General features: G+C 48.0%; 1 protein-coding gene and 1 long non-coding RNA gene across 3 annotated transcripts in view; one reads left to right on the top strand and one right to left on the bottom strand.

Moving 5' to 3' along the window:
• CUL4A (cullin 4A) overlaps positions 1-4808 on the top strand; it is a gene marked incomplete at its 5' end in the record, with an annotated part of 44887 nt that extends 40079 nt beyond the window's left edge. For both annotated transcript variants that reach the window (XM_082435234.1, XM_082435235.1), the window contains 3 exons: positions 2131-2283; positions 3298-3566; positions 3597-4808. In XM_082435234.1, coding sequence (XP_082291360.1) covers positions 2131-2283; positions 3298-3393 — 249 coding nt within the window. In that variant the 3' untranslated portion in view covers positions 3394-3566; positions 3597-4808. The remainder of the gene's footprint in view (positions 1-2130; positions 2284-3297; positions 3567-3596) is intronic.
• Positions 4809-5053: 245 nt separating this feature from the next.
• On the bottom strand, positions 5054-8734 carry LOC309647700. Its single transcript, XR_014256257.1, has 3 exons — positions 7928-8734; positions 6912-7073; positions 5054-5335 (listed from the first exon to the last, which is right to left on the bottom strand). It is a non-coding gene; the product is annotated as an uncharacterized lncRNA (long non-coding RNA).
• Positions 8735-18001: the final 9267 nt, after the last annotated feature.

The raw sequence follows: 18001 nt of genomic DNA, 5'->3' as shown, positions 1-18001 counted from the left end.
GTCCGGAGCAGGTTCTGAACCTGCCCTCGGGCCTTCCTGATGCAGAAGCCCTGGCACCGCAGGGCTGTGGTCAGCGTGCGGTCCAGGCGGGCAGGCGCACCCTGGGGCCCACCTACAGAGCAGGTGTCAGCCGCCCCCTTGTATGTGTGGATGAGCGAGGCAGGGCCTTGTGGGGAGGGAGGTAGTCCAGATGGCGCACGGCAGCTCTGAAGGTCTGAGGTGGCCTCATAGACGCTCCTGCACCTGCAGCGGGGCTGAGGCCTGCTGCCCTTCCCCGGAGGAGCGCGGTGTTGCCCAGTCGGGAAGTACGTTCAGATCGTGCAAAAGAAGTAGACCAATAAATACGTGAAAGGTATTTACTCTCATCAGTAATTTTTTCAATTCAAATTAAAATAATATTCTGTTTTTTGGCTGTCAATTTGGGAAATGTTAAGAAGTTTGATAGTATCTGGAGTTGGCAAGAATATGAGAAAACGGGAGTTTTTATGTTTTTATTTTTTAAGAGATGTTTGGATTGGCACAGCGTTTTTAGTGGGTAATTCGACATATCTGTTACAGGTTTAATGCACATAGCCTGTGTTCCATCTTTCTTACTATTAGGAATTTATACCAGAGTGACTAAAGGGTGTAAGATTCTGGAGTTATAATTCCCAAGTGGGCCTGTCTGTCACCTCTTTCCTCCAGAGGTGACCTCTCCTGCCACTTGAGTTTGCAGCTTTTTTGCAGGCAGCTTTTTTCTCTGATGTACATGTGTAAACTTGTCTTAATGGGATCGCTCCACGTGCCATTTACATGCACCATTTTGTAAGCTGTTCCTCTTCTTCATCCTGAGCCTCTTTCCATGTCAGGACTTGGTTTTTAAGGGTGCAGAGGGTCTCACACACACACACACCGAACATCAGCTTCTGCCACCGAACATCCGTTCTGTGGCTCGAATCTGTGGGGCCCATCTGCAGGGCCTGGCAGTGCCCTTGCTGAAAGGCAGTCAGGATGTTTCCATTCCTGGAAATAGGGTTATGCTAACCATCCTGTACAAAACACTCCTGTTTCCCTGGCTGGGTTGTTTCTTGAGTATAAACTCCTTGCCCTGGAATCGCTGGGTCAGAGAACGTGAACTTTGACCCCTCAGCCGGATTCCAGGCTCTGGCTCACGGGGGTCCTGACCTCCGCCCCTGCCGTTGCCCACCCCGTTCTCAGGCACGGAAGTAGCTCACTGCCATGTTAGTGTGACTTCCCGTGGTCCGTCTGAGCATCGTTTTGCCACTTAGGAGCTCGTACGAAGCAGGTAACCTTTCTAGTCCTCAGGTCTTCATCTCTTAAAGTAAGTGCAACACCATCTCAGGGTGTGAGATCGCAGTGAGAACGCTTGCTTAAGACTCTCGGCCAAGCGCCTGTAAGCCTTCATAGCTGTTGGTCCTGCTCTCTCATGGGTTGCCATTTGCGTTTTTCTCTTTTTAATTCATCGCTTGAATTCGAGTCACTGGTACATTTATTGTAATATTCCACCTCTGACTTGTGGGTATCCTGTTTATATTGAGGAGATTAACCTTTGTCTTTTGTGCACATGATTTTGTCATTCTGAGAGCATTTCCCACATGACTATAGTGGGAAGTAGAGTCTTTTCTTCCACAGTTTCTGACTTGGGGGGGGTCATCCTAAGAAAGACCTTCCTCTAACCCAAATTTTAAAAAACATTTACCTCTATTTTTCTAGTAGTTTATACATTTAAATCTTTCTCTGAGCAGTGTAGAAATTATTTTAGTATCAGAAAACATTGTAACCACCCTCCCTACTTTAAAAAGTGAGTTGATTCTCTGATAACCTATTGGAACTGTCACCTTTATTATAATCAGATTCACATATTATGGGGAAGTTTCTCATTTCTGTTCTACAAGTTCTGTTGATCTATTTCATAGTGAGCACACAAAGTCTTTTAATTAATGTACCTATTCCTATAAATTGACTTATTTTGGTCCTGAAGTTAAACGGTTTTACTAGAACAAAACTGCAGCACAGAACACGATCCACCCGCAGTGTGGCCTTTCTTTCAACAGAAGGTTCTCACCAGACTCCACAGTCGGAGATAATTAGCACTGAAATACACTCTGGCATCCGGCTTCTCCTGTGCAGGTTGAAGAGCAGGTCAGCACCACAGAGCGCGTGTTCCAGGACCGGCAGTACCAGATTGACGCCGCCATCGTCAGGATAATGAAGATGAGAAAGACGCTGGGCCACAACCTGCTTGTTTCCGAATTGTATAATCAGCTGAAGTTTCCCGTCAAGGTGAGTGGGTGTCAGCTTGATTAAGTCGCAGCACCGGGTACACCCTTGGCAAAGCGCATACGAGTCTTACGACCTTTAGCATCAGACCGTCTGTCCTCCGTTATAGCTGGTCACACACTACAGAAATCTCCGTGTGTGTGTGAGAGTGGGGCTCCGCCTGACCCCCGGTCACCGCGGCAGGGGCGCTGGGGCCTGGCTCTCTCTCCTCCCGCTGTTGTCACGTTGCCTCTGCCCGAGGACGTCTGCCCTAAAGCCTTCCGGCAGGCGTCCCAGGACCGCCTGTGCTCCTGGGCAGAAGTTCTCTGAGGCCGTGCCGTCCAGCCCAGGCGGACCGGGGAGTGGACGGACACTGGACGGGCCAGCGGGCCCTGCTGTCCCCAGGGAGTCCTGTGCCCCGCCATGCTCTGCACCCCGCGGGGCCGGAGTCCCTGCCCCTGCACGGGAGGGGCCCAGCGGTTCAACAGAGGCTGCGGAAGCACCAGCTCTGCTCTGACAGGTGCTGGTATCGGCCCATCACTTGGGGTGGAGGGTCCGCTCGGGCTCGGAGACGACCGCGCAGACGTGCCCGGTGCGTCCCCTCCCCACGGGCACTGCCCACCCAGAGCATGTGTAGTAGCACACGGTGATGGCAGGCAGCATCGGGGGCATCGTCCTCACAAAGGAAGGACACGCCCCGGGCAGGCGCCGCCAGGCTGTGGTGCGCAGCGACCTCGGTGCCATGCTCACCGTTCACGGCCTCACATCCCCAACGGGCAGCCCTGCTCGGAGGCCTGCCACACGGAAGGAAGCCCTTTGCTCACGATGCGACGTTAACATTGTCTTTGGAAGCAGGGAGTTTTGTTTTAGCGTTTTATAATTGGCTTCTGATTATAAACACTTCTTTGTAGATGGGTGTGTTGATATGTGGCATATGTACATAACTGTAATCCCGTGCTTTGAGCGTGGTATCTTACATTCCCCTATGGTTGTAAATTTAACGCCACTGTAATTGGGGCTTTTGTTCTTCTTTTCCAGCCTGGAGATTTGAAAAAGAGAATCGAATCTCTCATAGACAGAGACTACATGGAGAGAGACCAGGACAGTCCCAACCAGTACCGCTACGTGGCCTGAGGCTCGTGGCAGCTCCTCCCATGAGACACTAGAATGTATCTTTAGGGCAGAAACACTTCTGTGCTGTTTCCAGGACCTTCTGGGACTTAGCAGCGTGGCTGCTTCGGGCCTAGCAGGAAAGGGGGGGTCCTTGGATCCTCCTTCACAGGCCCAAGGGTCTGCAGATGGCTCGTGTACCTTCCCTCCAGTTCCTCCTCCTCCAGTTCCTCCTCCTCCAGGTCCTCCTCCTGTTCTCTAGGCGTCTGGGTGGTTCCGTGGCTCTGCAGAGTGACTCTGAGGTCGGACAAGCAGATACTGGTTTCTTAAAAGAGGCTCCTTTGTAAGCGGTGTTCTCGTGGCAGAAGCTGATGTTCGGTGTGTGTGTGTGGGACCCTCTGTGCTGCCCTTCTGTAGCTGCAGGGACACAAGCTCTTAGACCCAAAACAAGAACCCTTACTGGTGAACATTAGGGAGAAACAGTCAGTGTTAAAGCTGGCTGGTCGATTATGCAGCCTGGATAGTAGCATCTGTTCCAGGTCTTTCAACAAGTGTTAGCCTCTGAGGACTGGTTTTCAGGATGGGGCTCCTTGGCGAGACCTCCAGTGCACCAAGAGGACGCCACGTCCGATGTGTGTGATGCCGCGAGCCCGTCAGCGCCTTCACTTTACTTCCACTGCGTCCCCTGTGGATTTTCTGTTGGAGGGTTCGAGGGGGGCAGTGTGTGTGTGTTTGCTGTTCTAAGATTGAGTCTGGCAGCCCCGTTCTCTGCATTGGGGAACTGCTGTTTGATTTTTTCTAATTGCAGTGTTTGTACGATTGCGACAATAAAGTTTGGTTTTGTTTTCACGGCCCTGGGCAGGGTGGCTGTCCTCTGCGGTAACCCCTGTGAACGTTTCGGAGGAGACTTGACATTGTGGGCAGGGGTGCACTCGGCGGCGCCTGCTTTCGCGTTGTGTGTGCGCAGCTGAGGCTGAGCAGCGGACGGTGACGTCCGTGTGGTAACTAAACAAAGAAGCTTTCCTGAGAACATTTACGAGTGCTTTATATTCTACAGGACAGCGTGCTTCGTTCTGATTAAAAGCTACCAAAGGGATTTTGATCATGGTGTAACTGTTGAAAGCAATATTTTCTGGAATATACCAAGTTTATATAATTTGATTTTTGTGCTAAATTATTAAAAGATTCTCCCTTTTTGAAACATGTGTGTTTAAAATATGACATCTTACGGGTTTCCATAGGAGAATCCTCACTCTTTAAGTATCATCCTTATTTCTATATTTGTAAATTTTCATTTGTGAGTTCAGTAACAGGTGGTCGATAAGAGACCAGATAGATTCTACTTCTTAGACTTTAAGTTCATTATCTCTTGATTGTTGACATTGTAATTTAATGTAAACTTACCCTGAATAAAATCAGTTTAATTGGCCTTAAAATTACATTAATGAAGCTGTGGTGTGCAAATGACACATTCCTCCTTGCCCTTGTAGCGCGCAGACAGCAGGGCGGGGTGGGCCGCAGCCCCCGGCCCCCCGCCCCGACCTCACTGTGTTTCGCCTGTGCGCTTCCTTCAGGGTCACGTCACGTCTCATTACGGTTAAAGGTCAACGTGGGAAACAGTCAGTCGAGGAATGATTGAAAAGGAAAAGACATGTAGGCAAAAAGCTACTAAATTGGAAGGAAGAAGGTGAGATGCTTTGATGACTTACACGGGGAAGCCCTGAGCTTCAGGCAGGAGGTCCGGGCAGCGCGGGATGGTGTCAAACGTCCCCTTTAAAACACAGACACGGTGACTCTACAGTAACAGCAGGAAAGAAACAGGCAAGAGGAGCCGAGCGTTGTTTCAGACGTCTCCTGATGCAGGGCGACGACGGGGGCAGAGCGGTCAGTGCGGAAACCACGCCCGCGGGGCTGCAGTGGGGCGGGGCTGGGGACAGGCACGTCACCAAGGGTCCAAGAAATGAAACTGTAAGTAGAAGAAAAAAACGTGAGATGCATCTTTTTTGGAGTGGAAAAAAGTCTAATATGAATTAAGATCCCTTTTTTAAAAGACAAAGATAAATGACATTCTTAAAAATCTGGGGGGGGGGAGTTTTTAAATAAAAACTGGCAAATTTGGGGGTCAGAATAAGGCAGTGCTGAGCATTTTCGTGTGCACAGAGCTGCCAGCCAGCCGGCCGTGGCTGTGCTCTCAGTGAGTCTGAGCCCAGAGCAGCTGGGGGGCGCCGCCGTGGTCCCTGGCCCAGGAGGGGGTGGGTCGGGACGGGCGCTCGCTGGGGCTGGGGCTGGTCTGGGGGGGCGGGAGGGGCTGAGGTAGGACCAGAGCTGGAGGACGGACCCGATGGGTCAGGAGGAGAGGCACCGAGTGACCGTGATGCCGAGGGTGGCCAAGCCCCCTGCCTCGGGCCCCGGGGAGACGTGTCGGGTGACAGGTGTCGGGCGGGCGAGCTGTTCGGCCAGGCAGGAGCTCTGCTGCCCAGCACCTTGTGCCCCGTTCCCTCCCTGGGGTGGGGGGACCCTCTGATGCGGTCGGCCCTGGTCCAGCTCTGGCCTGGAAGCGGAGCCTGCCCATCAAGAGACGGAGGGTCGAGGGGTCAGCAGAAAGGGCTGGCGGTACCGGGCTCCTGTGCTCGGGCTCAGACCCGCGGGCCCTCAGGACGTGCCCCTCGGTTGCAGCCTGGAGCGGTGGTCTCGCGGCTGAACTTACAAGCACATTGTTCGAAAATGCCTGAACCCGTGACCCACCGAAGTCCACATCCCTTTCGATGTCCTGCCGCTCGTGGGGAGGGAGGCCTGGCACCGGAACAGCACGCACAGAAAAAAGCCTGAATGTCCTTGGACAGGACTTAGGTGGTGTCCGTCCAGACGTGCGTGACGCTGGGTCCCCCAAGCCTTCCCCAGAGTGAGATCCAGACGCTGATGGCGCGGATGTCGCATGGGAGGGAGAGGTGTGGCCCCGGGAGGGGGCAGCGCACCGCCCCTGTGCACGCGCATATGTGTACGTGTGTACGTGTGTGCGTGTGCGTGCGCTCAGGAGCACGACAGCACGCGGCCGTCCCCTCACGATGGACTTCCAGGGCCAAGGGGAATTGTTCACTGCATACTTTGTACTGCTTGAATTGTTGTCAAAACAAAAAGCGTGTAAATGAAATTCATCCAAATTGTTAAGAAAAACAAAATGGCCCCACATACCACACCCATAGCATCCTGCCCCTACCATGGAGGGCGTCGGTCAGCCCACCCGCAGGAACCCCAGCGCCCCTCGCCCCTCCTCCTCATCTGGTCAGTTGTGTCCCCTTCAGTTCCTTTATAGTAACTCACACCTTCCAACCTCCATTTACTTGGCTCAACTGTTTCTCAAGAGTATCTAGTATGAACATGAGAAAATGAAGGCCCGTATTCTTCCCCACGATTCCTCCCCCTTCCAGTTTCTGACAGCTCTTGTCGTACCATGTTTATGTATTTATACATATTAAACTTTGCATGTTTTGTCTAAACGTTGCAAACTCACGAAAGGCATTTACGATCATCTGTTAACTCACCCTGGAACCCCGGAGTGAAGTGTGATTCTGTACCCGGGCAGCTCAGAGTCTGAGCACAGAGACAAATAAGCTCTCTTCTTCCAAACACCATCAAATGCTCAAAGTTCATGTCATGTTTTAACTTGCTTTATATTTGGACTCTGGTCCAGCTTTTTGTCTTCCCTGGACATTTTAAAATAAAAATTTTAAATAAAAATATAGCAATTTTTAATGCTATTGTTGACAAAAAACCCCCCACAAACCTTTGTCTTATCACCACGATCTGCAATTTTCTTATTAAACTCTGCACGAATCCAATTTCTTCTCAAAGACCTTTTCCTCAGAACCTGATGCCTTCCAACCGGCCACGAGGCTGGCGTCCCCTCCTCCCCAGACCCCAGCCTTCCTTTTACTTATTTTCCTGATTCGTTTTTACTAAAGTGATCCTTACATGACTTCCTCAGCAGAAAGGCATGGGAGGAAAATGTTCTGAATCCTTGCTTGTCTGACTTATTTTGCCTTCGTGTTAGTAGTTTGGCTGCATGTGAAGTTCTAGGTTCGGGACTTCCCTGGCGGTCCAGTGGTAAAGAATCCGCCTTCCGATGCAGGGGACGTGGGTTTGATCCCTGGTCGGGGAACTAAGATCCCGCAAGCCACGCGGGGCAACGAAGCCCTCGCGCCACAACTACCGAGCTGGCGCACCACAGTGAAAGATCCCGCATGCTACAACTAAGACCCGACTCAGCCAAATAAATAAATAAATAAATAAATAAATGAAGTTCTAGGTTCACGTCCTGGCCCAGAACGCGGAAGGACTCGCTTCCCAGCCTCTGATTTCCAGCTCTGAAGTTGGCTGCCGTTGTGTAACTAACCTGGTTTTTTTTTTTTTTTCCCCACAGAATTTTTGAAATCTAGTCCCAGGTTTTCGTATTTCACAAGATTGTGACATGGGGCCCATTTTCCTTTGTTCTGACAGGACCCAGTGAAACTCCCTCCTCAGGAGACTAGCGACTCCCTTCCGTCCTTTCTCCACTCACCTCCTCAGGGCATCTTCCTCTCTGATCGTCCCGCTCTCACTTTCTTCAAGAGGAATTTTGTGAAGAAAATAGACCCAGACGATCTTGAATGGAAACCCACAGCCCCCGCCCCTCCCTGCCCTGCCGTAAACTTTCCACTTCTGTTTCTGGTCAGTTCTTCCCCCGTGCAGCGGCCTCTAGATCAGGCTGTCACTTCCTGTTTCCTGATTACCCCCAATTTTAATAGGAGATTGTTCCTTTGTTTTGTTTTTATGGCTACAGTATGTTCTTGAAGTTCTGAGGGCACTAATTCAAATTTTTGAAGTTCTTTTCTTTCTGCACGTCTAGGGCAGGGTTGTAAACCTTTTCTGTAAAGAACCAGACGGTAAACAGCTCCTGCTTTGTGAGCCGCATAGAGTCACTGTTAGGTGTTCTCTATCCCTTTCAAACAACGTTACGTAAAAACCATCCTTAGTCCTCTCACACCAGCCACGAGCTGTGGCTTTCTCAGATCCCCTCCAGGATCGGGGGTTGGGGGTTCTCTGCCCCCCGGTCCCCAGCACAGGATGCCCCACATTCTCTTGGTTGCTGGGGTGCATGTGATGTGTGTGTGTGTGTGTGTGTGCATGTGTGTGTTCTTACAAAGACAGGAGGACAGCATATAACGGGAGGTACAGATGTAGATCGATGTGAAGCAGCCACGTGAAAAGCTGAGAAGGTTTTTACAGGTCCCCACTTAAGAATCAAGGTCAACTGCTCTGTAAACGGAGACGGCGCTGCATCTTAGAGCAGACGTGCTGTCAGCTTCTCACACCTTGGAGGCCCCTGGGCTGGAGCTTCTCGGTCAGGTGGTCCAGGGGTCAAAGCCTGGCTCTGTCGCCATCTGGGTGCCCTTAAGAAAATTACACTCTCTCAACCTTGGTTTTCTTATCTTTTAAAAGAAGATAATACTCCTTAGCTGTGGGGTGGTTCTGAGTTAATACGAAGGTACTTTAAGACGGTGCCACAGGCCAGCACATATGACAAACGGGGGCCTGTTCTGATTCGGTATAAATCTTAAATCTGCCCCAAGTGGGGCAGGAAAGTGGGGGAAAGGGAATAAAGAACAGAAATAAAATGATTGAAAGACTCCAACTAAAAGGCAAAGACCTTCAGACTGGATAGAAAATTAAGACCCAGGTAGGTATACATCATCTACAAGAAAGTCATTTTACACATAAAGACACAGACGGGTTTAAAGTAAAAGATGAAAAAAGCTTTAGCATGAAAACTAATCATAGGAAATCACACACACAGAAAGCTGTGTGGCTATATTAGCATCTAGTAGACTTCAGGACAAGGAGTATTTGCAGAGGTAGAGGGCATTTCATAAAGATAAAAGAGGTGCTCATCAGAGCCAACCCTAAAGGCACAGACCTGTAGTAACAGAGCTTCCAAGTAAATGAAGCAAAAACTGACGGCTGAAAAGAGCAACAGAGGCAGCAGACAAACCCATAATTGTGGTCGGAGATCTCAGCGCTCTCAGCGGCTGACAAGTAGACAGAAGAACAGGAAGGACGTGAAACGTTATCAGCCGACCTGACCTTGTTGATAGTTACAGAATAGCACACTCAACAACGCTCTTCCCAGTTCGTGGGGACTCTCACCAAGGTAAGCATATGATGTGTCATAAAACAAGTCTCGCTGCACTTTAAAGGGCTGAAACTATACAGAATATGCCCTAGATCACAATGCAATTAAAGTAGAAATGTAACAAAGATAATTGGTAAATGACTAAATGTTTGGAAATTAAGCAATACACTTCTAAATAAATAATCCAATAATTCTAATATAAATAGATAACATAAATAACACACTTTTAAATAAATAACCTATGAGTCAAAGAAAAATCACAAGAAAAATTAGAAAATATTTTGAATTGAATGAATAGGAAAGCAACATATCAAAAATGTGTAAGATAACAGCTAAAGAAGTGCTTGGAGGGATATTTATAGCTTCAGATGCTTACGTTAAAAAAGATGAAAGTTTTAAATATAATGATCTAAGCCTTAAAAAGCTAGAAAAAGAAGAGCAATTTAAATCCAGAGTATAATAGGCGGAAGGAAATAATAAAGGTAAAAGTAGAAATCAAAGAAATAGAAAATGGACAAATAGAGAAATCAATGAAACCAAAAGCTGGTTCTTTGAGAAGACCAACAAAATCGATAAACTTTTATCTAGACTAATTTCAAAAAAGAAACAAAAATTATCAATATTAGGAATGAAAGGACATGACAACAGATCCTACAGAGAATATTATGAATCAGTTTATGCCAATACATTCTATAACTTAGATCACATGGTCAAATTCCACAAAATTTGCAAATTATCAAAATGGACACAAGAAGAAACAGAAAATAAAAACCTTACACCGTCTTTCAGAAACAGAGGAGGGAATAGTTCACAACTAAAATTATGAGTCCAGCATTACCCTGATTAAAAAATCAGACAAAAATATCACAAGACAACACCGACCAATATCCCTTAACCAAATATTAGCAATTTGAATACAGCAATATATAGAATCAATAATATACCAAAACCAAGTGAAGTTTTCCTCAAGAATGCAAGGTTGGTTTAACATTTGAAAATCTAAAAAAGAAAAGAAATAAAAATGTAATCATCTCAATAGATTAAGAAGATTTTGATGAAATTCAACACTCGTTGATTTTATTTTTTTTTAATATTTATTTATTTATTTGGCTGCTCTGGGTCTTAGTTGCGGCATGAGGGATCTTCATTGCCACGTGTGGGATCTTTATTTGCAGCATGCAGGATCTAGTTTCCTGACCAGGGATGGAACCCAGGCCCTGCATTGGGAGCATGGAGTCTTAACCACTGGACCACCAGGGGAGTCCCAACACTCGTAGATTTTAAAAACAACTCTCAGAAAACTGGGAATAGAAGGGAACTTCCATAACATGAGAAAGGACATTTACATAAGATTTAAGCTAACATTATGCTTAAGAGTAACAGACTGAAAGCTTTCCCCCTAAGGCTGAGACAAGGCAACCTTTACTCAATATTGTGTTGAAGATCCTAGCCACTGCAGTAAAACAAGAAAAAGAAGTGAAAGGCATATAGATAGGAGTGAAGAAGTAAAATAGTCTTTATTTACACATGACGTGATCATATAGGTAGAACATATGAAAAAATCTACAAAAAATGCTAGAACTAATAAGCCAGTTTAGCATGGTCAGAAGATGCAAGGTCACTAAACAAAGATCAACTGTATTTCTACATTCTAGCAACAAACAATTGGAAAATAAAATTTTAAAGTACAATTCCATTTGAAATAGTATCCAGAAATGTGTGAAATACCTGGGGATAAACTACAAACTATACAAAAAGACGAACACAGAAAACTATCAAGCATTGCTGAAAAAAATTTAAAGAGACACCAACGTAAATGGAGAACAGCAGCGTGTCATTGGAAGATGCAATATTGGGGGGGGTTGTTGTTTATTTTTGTTTGTTTTATTTTCTTTTATTTTTGGGGGCTGCATCGGGTCTTAGTTGCAGCACGCGGGATCTTCATTGAGGCACGAGGGATCTTTCATTGCGGCATGCGGGCTTCTCCCTAGTTGTGGCGTGTGGGTTTTTCTCTCTCTAGTAGAGGTGCGTGGGCTCCGGAGCACACGGGCTTTCTCGTTGAGGTACGTGAGCTCAGTAGTTGTGGCACACGGGCTTAGTTGCCCTGCAGTATGGGGGATCTTAGTTCCCTGACCAGGGATCGAACCCGCATCCCCTGCATTGGATTCTTTACCACTGGACCCCCAGGGAAGTCCCAAGACCCAATATTGTTAAGACGTCGATTTTCTCCAATGCCCACCAAAATTCCAGCAGGCTTTTTACTTTATAGAAAAATGATTAGCTGAGTCTAAAATGCCTATGGAAATTCAAAAAGCCGAAGCAGTTTTTACAAGAACAGTTGGAGAACTTTAGCTAATTTCAAGACTTACTATAAGGCTACAGTAATGGATACATGATGGTATTGGTGAAATGATGGACATGTACATCAACTGAATGGAACAGAGAGCATCGCAATATATCCACTTATTTGGGGCCAACTTACTTTTGACAAAGATGCCAAGGTAATTTAATAGGTTAAGAAAAGTCTTTTCATCAAATAGCTATCCATACTGGGGCGGGGGGAGGAATGAACATTGACTCTTATCTCACACCATCTGCAAAATTTAAATTTAATTTGATCATAGGCCTAACTGTAGAAGCTAAAACCATATACCTTCTAGAAAAAAAGAAAAAAAACAAAACCACAGGAGAAAAATCTTTATGGTGTTGGGATATGCAAAGATTTCTTAGGATAGAAAAAGTATGAAGCATAAAAAATACCAATAAACGGGATTTTCATTAAATTTAAAGCTTGCTTTTTAAAAGGTACTATTAAGAAATAAAAAGGCAAGCCACATAATGGCGGAAAATATTTACAATACATCAGAGTATCTGTATCCAAAATATATAAAAACACTTAGAATTTAATAACAGGAAAACTAGTCACCCATTTTTAAAAATAGGACAAAGTTTGAACACTTACCCAAAGAAGATATGTGAATTATTAGGCACAGGAAAAGATCTTCGACCTCAACAGTCATCAAGAAAATGCAAATTACAGTCACAATGAGATACCATTAGACAGCTACCGTAATTTTTTAAATTTAAAAGACTAATGATACCAAGTATTGGCCAGGATGTGGAGCTACTGTTGGGGGGAACTTACAATGGTACAACCACTTTGGAAAAGCGTTTGACAGTTTCTTTTTAAAGCTAAACATACACCTACCATATGACCCAGCCATCCCACTCCTAGGTGTTTACCCAAGAGAAATGAAAGCATCTGTCCACACAACGATTTGGTGTTGAGTATTTATAGCAGCTTTATTTGTAACCACCAAAATACTGGAAATAACCAAAAGTCCTTCAACAGGTGAATGGGTAAACAGGTGTGGTAGATCCATACTGGAATAAGCTGCTATCAGCAATGAAAAGGCATGAACTAGTGGTTCTCACGGCATGGATGAATCCAGATACAAAAAAGTATATACCATGCCATTCCATCTATATGAAATTCTGTAACATGAAAAACTAACCTGTAGTGACGGAAAGCAGATCTGTGGCTGCCTGGGCTTAGGGACGGGGGAGAAGCACAAAGGGGCACGAGGGGCCCTCTGGGATAGAAGAAAGTGTTTTCTATCTTGATTGGGGTGGTGGTTTCACGGGTGTTTGCTGTTGACTAAGAAAACGCAGAAGGCTGCATACAAGAAAAGAACTTACTTGGGATCTTTAAGAATTTCAACTTGGGAAACACAGATTTGGGTAAAGCTAAAAGAGTGTTCAATAGAAGAGAAAGAGCCAGGGGTTTACAAAGGCGAACGCCATGAGCTTCTTTTTGTTTGTTAATTTACCATCCTAACCATTTTTTAAAATATTTGTTTATTTATTTATTTAGGCTGCGCCGGATCTTCGTTGCGGCCTGCGGACTCTTAGTTGCAGCCTGCATGCAGGGTCCAGCTCCCCGGCCAGGGATCAAACCCGTGACCCCTGCACCGGGAGCGCGGAGTCTCACCCACTGGGCCGCCAGGGAAGGCCCCGTGAGGTTGTTAAAGTCCGGCAAGAATTATGATTGACTCTGACACAAGAAAGGAGATACTTGTCCGTAAGGGATAGGCTGTCACAAGTTATGTAGGCCAGGGGTCCGATAAGTGTCTTGAGTTTCTGGAACGTTGTGCAGATGTTCCGGACGCCTGCATCAAGACAGTAAGTGGTCAGAGCTCCGATTCCATCCAGACTGAGATGCGTACAAACCCCACTTCCTCAGCGGTCCATTTAGAGGCTCTCTCGGCAATACTGGTGCCATTTTGATTTTCCTCTCACACTACATTTGTCAAAATTCATCAAACTGTATACCTAAAATGGTATGTGTATTTTATATAAACTAACCTTTAAAAAGTTGATTTGACCAGGTAAAAGTTACAAGAAAAAAAGAAAATGAATGGGACACCTTTACCTGGCTCTACCTGGAGAAACGAAAAGGCAAGAGGAGATTGGTCTTAGGCTTTTTTTTCAGTTGGAATCGTGGTCATTGTGACCTTTCTTAATGTTTCTATCTTGGTCCTAAACTTTTCTTTTGTAGTTAAGAACAGACAACGCCCAGATTAACTGATTAATACTCCAGCCTTCATCTGTCTGGAACGGAAGCTCTCTCTGGAGCTCTGCGGTCACACCCCCTCTTGCTGTCAGCCTTCCCAGCCATATGGCCGCAGACTTGTGGGTTCGCTGGCCACACAGAACCGCTGTATGTTACAATCATGAGTTACAAACGTGGAAGCAGCTTCATGTGCACTTCAGTTCCTGTCCTGTGTCGCCCACGACTAGGAAGAGGCCTTGTTGGCCGCATCTCATTTCTCAAACAAGCTCAGGCCCGAGTCACACCACCTCAGACCAGGGTCACAGGCGGCGTCCAGGGGATTGCAACCGGAAACTCCACGTGACTGAAGTCACACAAGTTCTCGTGCTGCAGGTGACTTGGAACTACTGGATTTAATCTGCTTTCTAAGAATGCAAAAGTTTTGGTTCTTTTTTATGAGGATCCCTTTTTTGTAACCTTCTAAAAGGAAGCCTACTGTGGTTGAAGAATTTCGAGGAAACTAACAAAAGGAAGTTCTCCGAGAGGTGCATGGGACGTGTATAAAAGATGTTCTCAATGGCCTTACGTTAAGTAGTAAAGGTGTGAGCAACCTGAAGGAGAGGCTGATTTTTTAAAAATATTGTATGATGGGAGTCTGACTTCTTTCCCCACTTATTAGCATATATGTCACTTGAAAGCACACTGTTTTCTATTTTTCTGACATGTTATTCATTAATACTAGTCTTACACTTACCAGCCATGATTCCCTTGCCTTTTGTTTCATTACTGGACTAAAAGTAAGTATTTTTGAGCTAAGTGGGCAAGAGAACTGGAAAAGAGAAGTGAGAAGTCACGGTCCCCGGGAGTGTGGTGCAGGCCCACGTCTGTGAGTTGTGCCTATGGAGCGCCAGGGGCCCCCTAGGCTCACAGGGCGGGGCCCCACGCCAGGCAGCGCGGTGGCACCCGCGTCCCCCAGGTCCAGGGCTGGGGACTCCAACGTCTGCAAACAGTGGTCCCTTCCGAGGGGAGCTCTTGCGCAAAGCAAGAACGACGGGCAACTTGAGTGAAACAGAAGCACGAGCACACTACTCGGCCCGTGAGGAAGGGCAAAGGGAAGGACGGCCCCTCAAGCCCTTTTACGGTCGCTGGGCGCGTACACCGGCAGGTGTGTATTAAACACCATTGCTTCTTACCTACTCAATTTAATCTACAGGGGAAATGAATCTCAAAGAAAAATCATCAACGGAAATAATTTATCCTCAAAATATTTAGCATAGTATTTGTGAGATAATAGAAAATATACATATTGGTCTCAGCCCCTGGTTCCTGGCACAAGGTTCCTGAAACCCTTGGAACGTCCTGACGAGACCACTGGGAGCATCTTCTGTTCTAATACTAGGTCTCTGACCCTGTTCCTGACACACAGTCCCTAAATCCCTTGGAGTTTCCTGGGTGATAGGAGCGTCCTTTGTTCTCATGAGGCGACTCTAGGTGGGCTTCTGGATGGCTCCTGGTCACCACAAGCTCGGAGCTTTCAGCCCCACCCCATTCTTCGGAAGGAAAGAGGGCTGGAGATTGAGTTAACCATCACTCATGCCTCTGTGATGAAACCTCCGTAAAATCCCAACAGCGTGGGGTTCAGAGAGCTTGCAGGTTGGTGAACACACCTACGTGCCAGGAAGGTGGCACCCCAGCTCCACGGGGACAGAATCTCCTGCGCTTGGGACCCTTCCGGACCTCGCCCCCTGCGCCTCTTCATCCGGCTGGTCATCCGTGTCCTGAACCACGTCCTTTCCTACGGGATAAACCAGTAAACCTGAGGAGTACTCCCCCCGAGTTCTGTGAGCCCTTCCAGCAAATTAACGGAGGCCGAGTCGGGGGCAGGGACAACCGGTTTGGAACTAGTCGGACAGAGGTTGTGGGTAACCTGGGGACCTGCCACTGGTGACTGACTGGCATCTGAAGGGTGGGACTGAGCCCTTGACCTGGGGACCTCGGGTAGTGTCGGGACTGAGTTCACTTGCAGGACAGCCGTCTGGCGTCAGGAGTGCTGTGAGTGTGGCAGGTGTCGGAGCAGAGACACGGGAGCAGCGAGGCTTTTCCTAAACAGCGTCACTTATACTGGGGGAGGGAGGCATCATCGAATAAAACACTGCAGCCAAATGATGTAATAACAGATACTATTAAAAGTATATTTATAGAGTTTGTAATAGCATGGGAAAATGTTACAAGTGAAAAAAGGAGGATACAAAATGCAACAATAATTTTTTTTAAAAAGCACAAATATATGGAAAAGTCTTTAAAATATCACAATACGTAGCTGGTTGACGTAAACATTGAATTTTCCCCTTTTTCCCAATTTGTCTATCACAAGCACCTGTTATCTTCACACAGTAAGACAGTAAACTCTCTAAAAGCAGCATAAGCTAGACTTCAATGAATTACAGTGTAAAACAAAGGATGTCCCCACCATCTGGTTCCCCGAGGATCAAGCCATGGGGCACCGGGCCCCACAGCGCAGCCCGAGGGGAGCGCAGACCCAGGACGGGATGAGGCCTGGCGCTTTGGGAAAACAGGCCCTTCGACGGTTACACTTTAGGAACAACATTTACAGACCGGGTCCTTGCATCTTCCCACCCTTACGAAAGCGCTAGAGTCATTCACGGGGATACCTGTCCCCGTGACAGGCAGCGACCCTCCACGAGGCCCCCCTCCTCGGAGCGGCTCCCCGGAGCTGGATGAGGGGCGGTCCCCGAATCACGCGGAAACTTGGGGCTCACGTCGTGCGTCCTTTGCAGGGGACAACAGGAACACCGCAAAGACGTCACATGCCCACAGCTGACTGATAACCACAACGTGATCCCAGTAAAGATTCTTTCGGTTTTGGACTCACAGAAGAGCTGCAGGGGCACCAGAGTCCCCTCCCCGGGTCTCCACGCTTCCCGGGACATGCGCCCCTCCCGGAAGGAAAGCGTGTACCATAGGGAACGAGGGTGGCCCTGCTCCGACGCTATTGGCTAAGCCACGTGGTGGGCGAGGACGTCACCAGTATTTCTGCAAACGCCCGTCTCTGTCCTGGGAGCTGACCCTGGACCCTCAGGCCCCCACCTGGGACAGTCCCCTTGGTCCCCGTCTCCGTGACCTGGAGGCTTCTGAGGAGCAGGGTCAGACGTCGCCAGCCACCCTGGGGCACAGGTCACCGGGAAGGGCAGGAGGGCACAGCGGTGTCACCATGCCCCGTCACCCGGGACGGGGACCCTCACAGCTGAGGCAGGTGGCGTCTCCACGGCACAGTGACTCCTTTTTTCTTTGTAGTTAGGAAAGAGCTATTCGGAGACGTCTCTGAGACCATCCGGACACCCGCCTGCCCAGCAGCTTCAAGCACCGGTCCCCCCGGGCGCCGGCAGCGGTCACAGCGGTCACTGCCCACGGCCCTCCGTGCTGGAGGTTCTGTGAGGAGGACGTGCCCTGCGTCCCCTCCCTCCTCAGCGACATTTACCCACCCCTTGGATTCCGCCCCAGTGCTACCAACATCACCTCCGCATTCGGTGTGGTCCAGCGCCCGGGGCTGCTGGCAGCTCAGGGTGGCACCTGCATCCCCGAGGCCCCGCGTGGGCACCACGTGGCTCCTTTCCCAGGGAGAGTCCTCAGGACCCTCACCTGCAGGGCTGTGCTTCTCGGCCCTCAGCGGGCAGTCAGGAGACAGTCCGACCCGCGCAAGCACCCGGCTCTGGATTTCCTGACTCTCCGTCGATCTGTGTTCTAAACACACACACGAGCTCCAGCTCACAGGGTCCCCTCTTCCCCGCTGCAGCTTCTCTCTCCCACAGCAAGGAACCTGCGAGTTCTCATTATCTGCAAAATATCTGCTTACTTGTTCAACAGCGGTAAACATACAGCTTCAGAACCGC

This window comes from Balaenoptera physalus, assembly GCF_965194825.1.
Source record: "Balaenoptera physalus genome assembly, chromosome: 18".
Taxonomy (NCBI): Eukaryota; Metazoa; Chordata; class Mammalia; order Artiodactyla; family Balaenopteridae; genus Balaenoptera; species Balaenoptera physalus.
Note: the sequence above shows the minus strand (reverse complement) of the source record. Positions and strands in the feature narration are given on the sequence as shown.